The 11,196-nt window shown below is 52.3% G+C and overlaps 1 protein-coding gene across 1 annotated transcript; it reads right to left on the reverse strand.

Moving 5' to 3' along the window:
• Positions 1-9,768: 9,768 nt before the first annotated feature.
• Positions 9,769-10,701, reverse strand: LOC135441781 (olfactory receptor 14J1-like). Its single transcript, XM_064701331.1, has one exon. It carries the CDS (start codon positions 10,699-10,701, stop codon positions 9,769-9,771), a length of 933 nt encoding a protein of 310 aa, XP_064557401.1.
• Positions 10,702-11,196: the final 495 nt, after the last annotated feature.

Here is an 11,196-nt window from a genome sequence, read left to right on the forward strand (position 1 = left end):
GAGCTCAGAGCTGGTGGTCCATGAGCAGCTTCATGATGGGGAGAAGCCCCACAAGTGCTTGGAGTGTGGGAAGAGCTTCAGGCAGAGCAGCACCCTGATCAGCCACCAGATGATCCACACCAGGGAATGGCCCTACGAGTGTGAGGAGTGTGGGAAAGGCTTCAGCTGCAGGTCAGAACTCATCAGGCACCGGCGCATCCACACTGGGGAGAGGCCCTACGAGTGTCCCCAGTGTGGGAAGAGCTTCACCCAGAGCTCTCACTTGACCAAACACCAACGGAGCCACCAGTAAGGCAAGGCCTCCAATGCCCCAAGTGCAGGAGGATTTTGTTCACTGCCCTAACTCCAGTAACTGGAGTATCCTCGTTGGGAAGAGCCCTGATGATCCATGTTCCCCATGATCCATGCTGGGAAGACACCTGTACTTTTTCCTGTCCCTGCCAATGACATGATGTGGGATGGAAAAACATGAAGGTCTGGCCATGGCCCTGTCATTACATTCACTCCCACCTCAGGTTATTGCCAGGGGCAGGAAATGGACTCTGTCTCACCCTGAGGAGAAGGGTGAAATTTCCAGGAAGGGGAAATTGTGGCCAGGAAGACCCAGTGACTTTTGTTGAGTTTTCCCTGTAAACAGTCCCTTCTGTTATCAATATTGTTTCTGGTTTTGTTTGTTCCTTATCCCGTTGCTGTTCCCAATAAATTGTTCTTATCCCAGCCTGGGATGTTTGCCTTTTGTGCTTTCCATGGGAGGCGGGAGGGCAGTGAGAGCAGCGCGGTTTTAGTGGGAGCAGGAAATTGGGGAATCCCATTCCTGAACCCCGGCCCGTGGAAACCGAGCATCCCAGCTGGTCCCAGCCCTGGTGGCCATGGCAACAGCCTTGGGAGCGGGTCCCTGGCTGGGGCTGTGGGAACCTCTTCCCTCTGGTGCCCAGGGACAGGAGTGGAGGGAACGGCTGCAGCTGAGTCGGGGCAGGCTCAGGTTGGATGTCAGGAAAAGGTTTTTGCCCAGAGGCTGCTGGGGCCCTGCCCAGGCTCCCCAGGGAAGGGTCCCAGCTCCAGGGCGCTCTGAGCTGCAGCAGCGTTTGGACAGCGCTGCCAGGCCCAGGCTGGCATTGTTGGGGTGTCCTGTGCAGGGCCAGCAGTTGGACTGGAGGATCCTGATGGGTCCCTCCCAGCTCAGCCAATTCTGTGGTTCTGGGATCCCATGAGCCTGGGGATGGGGCTGCCAATGGTTGCCATGGCAATGGGCTCTGGCTGCAGGCCTGAGCTGGTGTCCATGGCAGCCACCCCTGGCATTGGGTCTCCATGGAGCTGCCAAGGGAGTGACCATAGCAACAGGGGGCTGGTGATGGTTGCTATGGGAACCAACCATAACAACAGTGGGCTGCTGATGGCTGCCATGGAAACTGACCATAGCAACAGGGTCCTGGCAATGGTTGCCGTGGAAACTGAACAGAACAACAGGAGGCTGGTGATGGTTCCTGCTAAGGATCAGATTTGTCACAGGCCCTCAGAGGGGTTCCATGGGGACTTTCCAAGGGTCTCCAGGCTGTTCCAGAGCTGGAATGTCACAGGCAGAGACAGGGGCTCCATGGACACCTCCCAGGGCTTTCTGGGCATGTTAAAGCACCCTGTGGTCAGAGGCAGTCACAGCCATTCCGTGGTGACATCCCAGGGGACCTTGGGCTGCAAAGGCACCGATCTGTCACAGGCACTCACGGAGGCTCCACGGTGACATCCCAGGAGTCCCCAGGCTGCCAAAGAGCTGGGATGTCCCAGACACTCACAGGGGTTCCTGTCATGGGCACAGTACAAACTTCAGTCAAAGTTTATTACTGAAGTTCCTGTTGGGTCACGAGGTTCCAAAATGAACCCCAATAGCCCCCACAGATCCCCAAATACCCCCAAGGATGTCCAGGCTTTCTAAACTCCTTCTGGGAGAGCCACATTGGAGCAGCTGTTTCCAATCCCAGCTGCAGACTTTTCAAGAGTTTGTGTGTAAAGAATTATAAAGTGGGAAATAAACCTTTGTAGAATTTGTCCCACGGGATTATGGATGGCAAACCAGATATATTTATATGAATATGTATTATCTATTATGGTAATTATTAGAGAAAATTGTCTAAGTCAGAAATATTTAACCATGATTTAAGAGATGTATAATATATTATATAGAGCACTAAGAAATTATTTCAAAGCAACTGTATTAAAGCAAAATCTGTAATTAAGCAGAGATTGATGTCACTCCTGCAGACCATTGACTGTGGGCAAGTCCCTTTGACTTAGCCAGGAGCAGTGACCTTGAGGGGTGTCCCCACTGCAGGGAGGAATCCCCACCTCCCCCAAGAAGGGAAATGTCAGGAGACGCTGCCGTTAAAATTTGGGATGGGGCTTTTCCAGTCTGAGGTGCTGCCCTGTCAGTCAGATGTGCCCAGGCTGGGCCAGCTCAGCAGCTCTGCAGAAGCTCTCATTGGTGTCACTTGGTTGTTCCTTTCTCTGGAGATTTTCCCACCTCTGCCACAGCTTCAATTCCCTCTGAGGAAACTGAAATTTGGGATGGAGGAGTCAGGCTGGTTTCAGCATGATTCACCCCAAAAGCAGCATGACCTCTCTCCTTCATTTCCCACTGGGGACTTTGCAAACAGGGCCTTGCTGGAGTTGTTGGAGCCCATTGCAGGCAGAGCCTCCTGCTCCAGCAGGAACTGCCTTTCCTGTGCCATGAGCAGGGCAGGTCCCGCTGCAGGAAAAGCCCCAGGCCAGCCCCAGCACAGGGAAGGGCTCGGGCACAAGGGCAGAGTGCCGTGCTGGGAGCTGTGCCAGGGAGAGCCTGAGGCATGAACGGCACCTTGTTTCAGAGAATTGTTTAGAGGATGGGGGTCAGGGCTTGTGTGTCCTGCTTGGCACAGCCCAGGCAGGGCTTTCCCAGCCACATTCCACACTCCATTTCCCAGCTGCAGCCACTGGTGCCTCTGAGTTGTGCTGCCCCAGCCCCAGGGACGTTCTCCTTGTCTGCCCATTCCCCCACGGTCTCTGGACAGGGATGGCCTCAGTGGGGGCTGCTGACATCCTCAGCACCTTGGAGGCTGCTGCTGAATTTTCCTGCTCCAGAGGCTTGTTCAGCCTTCAGTGCAGGAATTCAGTGTCCCAGGGCTCATTAACATTCAGAACACCTTAACAAGCCAAGACTCTGGGAATAATTTGATTTTAATTTTCAAATCTCTTGTGGTTAATTGGACAGATCTCAGTAGTACATCTAAAGTGAATGCAATATATTTAAAAAGACAGTCACAAAACATTTCTTTAAGTCCTCCTTAGTTTTTTTTTCCGATTACTTCATTGATATGTGCAATCTCCAATTGACACTGAATTTAAGTACGGCTCCAGAGGCTTGTTCAGCATTCAGCTCTTCAGTGCAGGAATTCAGTGCCCCCAGGGCTCATTAACATTCAGAACAGCTTAACAAGCCAAGCCTCTGAGGATAATTTGACTTCAGTTTCTAAATCTTGTGTGGTTAATAAGAGAGATTTCAGAAGTGCATTCAACTGAATATGATCTATTTTAAAAGACAGTGAGAAAAGATTTTTTAGGTCCTGTTTATGTTTTTCTTGTTTCCTCTGTAAATAGCAATCTCCAATTGACACTGAATCCAGGTACCTCCTCATGCAGTATGAATAGATATGAAAATCAAGACCCTTCATGGCTGACAAACAATCTGACTCTGTCCCTACCCCCACCCCACCATTTCCCCCATCCAAGCCCTGGCACTCAGAGCAGCCTTGTGCAAATCTGAGCTCCCTCCAGCCCAGGCTGCACCTGCAGCTTTCAGCTCCTTGGCTCCAACTCCCACCTGCTTTCCTTGGAGAAGGAGCTGACCGAGACACAGAAGGATGTTCATTTCTTGTCAGCCAACAAAGCCAAGGGAAGGCTCAGCTCCATCAAATGCAAAAGTCATTCCTCTGCTGGATATTAAATCCACTTTCCACAGCAGACAGTCTCAGAGCAATGGAAAACACCTTCTGTGCCCAGCACAGATCCCAAGGTCCCCTCAAACCCTCCCTGCCCCGATTCTGCCCAGATTTGCTCTTTGCACACTCGAGTCACACACTGAAGTCAGGAGCTCCCTCCATGCCCAGAGGGAGGAAAAGAGAGAAAGGAGATGAAGAGCTCTCCTGTGCAGAGCCAAGGTCCAAGTGCAGCCCCTGCAGTGGGAGCCACAACTCATCAGGTTTGTGTCCTTTGGGCTCAGGGCCTGGTGACACTCAGAGGCACAGAAAGGTTTCTTGCCAACAAACACAAGTTGAACATTTGAGCAGTTTAATAACCATCACAGCTCTTCCCTCAGCTCTCTGTGACATGCCAGCAGCATCTGACATGTCCACCATCCCCCAGGGATTTCTGTACATGAGCAGGTTTAGACAAAGACATAAGGTAATTCTGTGATACATAAAAACACAAATAAAATTATATTTATTATATATTTATTTGAACTTCAGAAATATTGGGCAATTTCTTCCAGCTCAAAGCATGAAGCCAGTCAGTTGAGAGGCACTTGAATGGCCAGAGAGCATCTAGAGGAGGAAATCTGAGAGCAGTAGAAGTACATAGATCCACCTGCTGTAAAGGAAGAGATGTCATTAGACATGGCCATTTCAACAGAAGAGCTGAAAACACCTGAAGGAAAAGGGAGAGGAAGTAATAAACAGAATATTGGTGACACCAGTAAAAGGGAAGGTCAGTATTTCTCCTCCTGCCATCAGTACACCTCCAGGAAATTCCTGTTTCTGGTGGGAAAATTGTGCCATTTCTTAAAAGTGCTCAAATGATCCATATAATAAAGGTTTGCTTGTATATTATGAAATTAAAAGATATAAACACTTGTGCCCCTTTTCCAGGCAGACATTGGTTGCGTGCCCATGAACAGGCAGTGCCATTTGTGCCCTGAGGTGCCCAGCTGGGACTGGATCTCTCAGAGAGCACCTGACGGAGAGCAGAGCACCTTGCAAGCTGCAGGTCCCTGCCAGACCCGCAGGGCTCCTGTCCCATGAACATCTGCTCTGCTCCAGTCTGAAACAGGGCCCAGCATGGTGCTGGGATCATCAGAGAGCTGAGGTGTGTGCTGGAATTCAATGCACTCCCCATTGCGCAGCAGCCCTGCATTTCCCTCCTGCAGCCTTGGTCTCCAGCACAGCCATGGAGGCTCTTTGGGCTCTGGACTGTTGCTGCAGCCCCCAAGGGCAGCTGAGCTCTGCCTTTGGCACAGTCAGGCCTGGCCAACGCAGGCCATGCTCAGCAATTGCTTGTGTGTGCCTGGCCTTGCTGTCAGCCCCAGCAGCGGCTGCGTGGCCCCTTTGTGGCCCTGTGCTGCCCCAGCCATGGTGGCCCAGCCCCTGTGCAGGCCCAGCCCAGGCCAGGAGCATTGCGGCTGGGAATGGCCCGTGCCGTGGTGCCCACAGCAGCCTTGGGGCTCTGTGCCCCATGGCCTCCCTGCTGGGCAGCCTCTGCCAGCCCTGCAGAGCCGGTGGCACCTGTGGGGCTGCACAGACAGCCCTGCCCCGGGCTCTGCCGGCCTCTGGGCCAGCAGAGAGGCAGCCAGGGCTGACCATGGCCGGGAACAGGCCCTGAGCCCCGCAGGAGGATGGAGCTTGACCACAGCCAAACTCAGCCCAGGCAAAAGCTGGGCTCAGCAGCCAGGTCTGCCAACACACGGGGACAGAGGCTGGCACTGACAAATGTCCTGGGCCCTTTCCCTGCTCTGTCCATGCCACCAAGGGCACAGAGCAGCCTCCTCTCTGGGCCACTTGCCTGTTTGCAATGCCTTGCACAGGCGCTGGCCCTGCCCCACAAGGCCTGGCCTGAGTCCTGCCCCTGCACGTTCAGTCAGGCTGAGATGGACACTGATGGGTTCTGGGCCAGGCTCTCGGAGCCCAGCCCAGCTCCTTGCAAGCTCTGCCAGCTGCCCTGAGCTCTGGGCAGCACCAAGGGCCTCTCCCCAGCCCAGCCCAGCCGGCTCTGGCCCCACTCTGCTGAGGCCAGGCTGCTCTGGGGGCTGCCCCACGGCCTCAGCCCCTGGCAAGGGCACAGCAGCAGCTGCAGCTGCCAGAGGACTCATCCCCAGCCATGGGGGAAGGTGCTTGGCCAAGGCCAAAGGAGGCTCTCTGGCTGCCCTGCTCCCCTCGGGCTGAGGTGCTGAGAGCTCTGCAGCCCCTGCTGCCATCCCATCTGCCCAGGGCAACACAAGAGCCGCGGCCTTGGGGCCCTCAAGAGCTGCTCCTGCTCCAGGCCCAGGGCTCATGCCAAAGCCGGGGCAGCCACAAAGCTGTGCCCATTTCTGTTCATTGCTGCTCTGATGGGGATGGATCTTCAGACACTTGGAGGTTGCTGATGAATTTTATTACTCCAGAGGCCTCTTCTTTGCTGAGCTTTCCTGTTCAGGAATTCAGTGACAAAAGCTCATAAATATTTGTTCAAAACACCCAAACAAGAAAAGGCCCTGGGAGTATCTTAAATGTTCAATTCCTCTGTTGTTACTTAGAATAATTTCAAAAATGTTTTTAAAGTGAATATACTTTTTTGAAAACAATGCAGACATTCCAGTGTCATATTTTCTGAAAAATCACTTTGTCAGGATTTCTTCCCCTGGGAAGAAGAGAAGTATCAGAAAAGAATGAAAACAATAATTATCTGATTGCTTCTCGGTGTTTGCTGCTTTGGAATATGGTCTGGATATTGTTTACCAACAGGTGCATGTTTGATTGGTTTCCTGTTAATTGTTTTTACTTAATGACCAATCACCATCAGATGTGTCAGAATCTAAGGAGTTAGTCACGAGTTTTTCATTAACATTCTTGTTAAGCCTTCTGTCTGTATCCTTTCTTATCCTTTAGTGTAGTTTTAGTATAATATAATATAATATAATATAATATAATATAATATAATATAATATAACATAATATAATATAATATCAGCCCTCTGAGAACATGGAGTCAGATTCTCATCTCTCACCTCGTCTTTGGGACCCTCACAAACTCAACACAGATCGAACTCTTTTGTCCTGCTTTCGTTTCCTGTTTATAGATTGATATCAGCAATGTTCAAATTATATTTATGCCCAGCACCTTCAAATTCAGTCTGAAAAGATATGAAAATCAAGGCCCTCCAACTGGCTCACAAACAATATCACTTTGTTCCCCTTCCCCACCATTTCCCTCCAACCCCTGGCACTCCTATGGATCAGGAATGGTGTGGCCAGCAGGACCAGGGCTGTGATTCTTCCCCTGTGCTCAACACTGGTTGGGCAGCACCTCAAGTGCTGTGTCCAGTTCTGGGCTCTCAATTTAGGAAGGACATGGAGGGGCTGGAGCGTGTCCAGAGAAGGGCAACAAGGCTGGGGAGGGGTCTGGAGCAGAAGTCCTGTGAGGAGTGGCTGGGGGAGTTGGGGTTGTTTATCCTGGAGAAGAGGAGGCTTAGGGAAGACCTCATCACTCTCTACAACTCCCTGACAGGAGGGTGCAGACAGGTAGTGGTCGGGCTCTTTTTCCAGGGACCACTGACAGGACAAGAGGACACAGCCTTCAGCTGCACAAGGAGATGTTTAGGCTGGACATAAGGAAATATTCTTCACACAAAGGGTGATTGGGGATTGGAATGGGCTGCCCAGGGAGGTGGGTGAGTCACCATCCCTGGAAGTGTTTAAGGAAAGACTGGATGTGGCACTCAGTACCATGGTCTGGGTGACAAGGTGGTGTTGGGTCCCAGGTTGGACTTGATGCTCTCCAAGGTCTTTTGCAGCCTGGTTGATCCTCTGATGATTGTGGCACTGCAGGGCCCTGGGGAAGCAAGGGGTCATTGTGACACGGCAGGGCCTGGTGACACTAATAGGACCATGGTGACAATGTGTACAACATGGCAGCACAGAGCCAAGGAGCCATTCTGACACTGTGGTGCTGGATGGGAGAAAGGAGTCCATTGCAACAGTCTGGGTCCTGCTGGAACCACAGAGGCCACTGTGGCACTGCAGGGCCTTGTGGAACCAAGGGGCCATTGTGCCACTGCGGAACCAAGGAGACCTTGGAAGACCCTGGGGACAATGGAATCAAGGGACCTTTGTTCCATTGCAAGGACTCTGGAAACTGAGGGAACAATTGTGACACTGTGGTGCCCCATGGAACCAAGGGTCCCTTGTGACACTGCAGGCTCTTGTGTCACCAGGGCTCCATTGTGCATTGTGCCAAGAAAGTCATTGTGGCACTCTGAGGCCTCATGGAACAAAAAGGCCACTGTGACCCTGCAGGGCCTTGTGGGACCATGCAGAGCATTGTGACAGAGCAGGACCTGGTGTCACGATGGGGTCATTGTGACACTGCAGGGCCCCATGGAACCAAGGGGCCAGTGCTGCTCCTCAGGGACTCCTGGAATGAAGGAAACATGTTGTACACCATAGTGGCCCTTGAGACCAAGAGGCCATTGTGGTGCTGTGGAACCAAGGAGAGCATTGCTGCACTGCCAGACCTCATGGAAACAAGGATCCATTGTGACACTGCAGGGCCTTGGAGGACCAAGGGGCCATTGTGACACTGCAGGGCCCAAGGATCCCAGGGACTTTGTGACACCCAGGGGTCCCATGGAACCAAAGGGACATTGTGACACTGGGAGGCCTAATATAATCATGGAGACAATTGGGACACTCTGGGGCCCAATGGAACCATGGTGACACCAAGTTGGCTGGGAGTGTTGATCTGCTGGAGGGTAGGAGGGCTCTGAACAGGGCCCTGGACAGGCTGGATCCAGGGCCCAAATCCAACAAGGTTTAACAAGTCCAAATGCCGGGTCCTGAACTTTGGCCACAACAACCCCTGCAGCACTACAGGCTGGGGACAGAGGGGCTGGACGGTAGCCAGGCAGAAAGGGACCTGCAGGGACTGATGGACAGCGGGCTGGACATGAGCCAGCAGTGTGCCCAGGTGGGCAAGAAGGCCAATGGCTCCTGGCCTGGATCCGGAATGGTGTGGCCGGCAGGAGCAGAGCTTCTAGTGTGCCAGCAATGATCTGCCTCGCAGCTCTGCACATGGACATTGCTGCTGCAGCTTCAGAGAAAGGAACACAAAGGGATCTCTGGAAAAAACTTTGCTGGGAGATCCCTTAGTTCCTTTAAAGCCACCAAAAGCACAGCCCCTCACAGGCACATTCTGTGGCCACAGGGAAGATTGAGAGAAACAAAATGAGAAAAGGCAGAACCAATGGCTTTTTTTTGTGGACAATATTAAAAAACTGAAACATGGGGTAAAAAATAACAAATCAAAACCAAACCCAAAAGAATTACCAAAGCTGATTTATATTACCTGGCCTGTCCCTGCTGCAGCCCCGGCACTGCCACCCCCAGGGCTGTGCCTGGCCCCGAGAGCACTCAGGCCCTGCAGCAACACCAGGGCCACCAGGGCAGCCAGCACTGATCTTCCCCCAGCTCTGCACACAGACATTGCTGCTGCAGCTCCAGAGAAGGCAACAGAAGGGCATCTCTGCAGAAAACTTTGCTGGGAGATGCATTTGTTACTTTAAAGCCACTGACCGCACAGCCCCTCATTGACACAGTCTGTGAACACAGGGAATGTGGAGAGAAACACAACGAGAAATGGCACAAACAATGATATTTTTTAAGGACAATATGAAAAAAGTAAAACCAAAAAAAAGACCTTCAAGGATGAAATCAAAAAGAAGCATGAAAGATGACTTTTATTGCATGTGATTTGCAAACCCTGGCCAGCAGTTTAATGCTTCTGAAACCATCCAGTCATCAGTCTCCACACTGCAGCCTTGAGCTCCTGGTTCCTCAGGCTGTAGATGAGTGGGTTCAGGGCAGGAGGCACCACTGAGTACAGTATTGACAGGATCAGATCTAGGGATGGGGAGGAGATGGAGGGGGGTTTCAGGTGTGAAAATGTGCCAGTGCTGATAAACAAGGAGACCACGGCCAGGTGAGGGAGGCAGGTGGAAAAGGCTTTGTGCCGTCCCTGCTCAGAGGGGATCCTCAGCACAGCCCTGAAGATCTGCACATAGGAGAAAATGACAAAAAGAAAACAAACAAATAGCAAACAGGCGCTAAGAGCAATTAGCCCATGTTCCCTGAGGTAGGATTTTGAGCAGGAGAGCTTGAGGATGTGTGGGATTTCACAGAAGAACTGGCCCAGGACATTGCCATGGCACAGGGGCAGGGAAAATGTATTGGTTGTGTGCAGCAGTGAATAGAGAAAGCCACTGGCCCAGGCAGCTGCTGCCATGTGGGCACAAGCTCTGCTGCCCAGGAGGGTCTCATAGTGCAGGGGTTTGCAGATGGACACATAGCGGTCGTAGCACATGATGGTCAGGAGGAAAAACTCTGTAGTCGCGCAGAAAACAAAAAAGAAGACCTGTGCAGCACATCCTTTGTAGGAGATGGTCCTGGTGTCCCAGAGGGAATTGTGCATGGCTTTGGGGACAGTGGTGCAGATGGAGCCCAGGTCGCTGAGGGCCAGGTTGAGCAGGAAGAAGAACATGGGCGTGTGCAGGTGGTGGCCGCAGGCTATGGCGCTGATGATGAGGCCGTTGCCCAGGAGGGCAGCCAGGGAGATGCCCAGCAAGAGGCAGAAGTGCAGGAGCTGCAGCTGCCGTGTGTCTGCCAGTGCCAGCAGGAGGAAGTGCCTGATGGAGCTGCTGTTGGACATTTGTGCTCCCTTAGCTTAGGGATCTGTAAGAAAAGTAATCATGGAATAGTTGTGTTTGGAGAGGACTTTGAACATCCCAGCACAGCCTGGGGGCACTTTCCCCCCATTGCCTGCCCAGGGCTCTGCTGCCTGGAGCTGTCCCTGCCAGCAACTGCTTCCCTGTGCCCAGGGCTGAGCCCTGCCAGTGCTGCCAGAGCCCAGCCCAGCCCTGGGAGCTCAGATCTGCCCTGCAGACCCCTCCTAGCCCTGCCACTGCCCAGGGGCAGCTCTATCTCTTCAAGCTCTGATGGCAATGTCAGAGCAACCCTGAGGAGGCTGGAAAAGTGACAATGATGCTGCCTCCAAGGGGTCCTGTCGTGATTTGTGTCACTGCCTGGTTTATTTAGATTTGAGAGAAATTGTTGGTTTTTTTTTTTTTTTTGCTCCTTAATTGAAAAATGAATATCTATGTGCAATTTCCAATTCAGGCAACCGAGAGCAGTAAACTAAAAAAGC

The sequence above is a fragment of the Zonotrichia leucophrys genome, unplaced genomic scaffold, assembly GCF_028769735.1.
Source record: "Zonotrichia leucophrys gambelii isolate GWCS_2022_RI unplaced genomic scaffold, RI_Zleu_2.0 Scaffold_510_36306, whole genome shotgun sequence".
NCBI classification, from domain to species: domain Eukaryota; kingdom Metazoa; phylum Chordata; class Aves; order Passeriformes; family Passerellidae; genus Zonotrichia; species Zonotrichia leucophrys.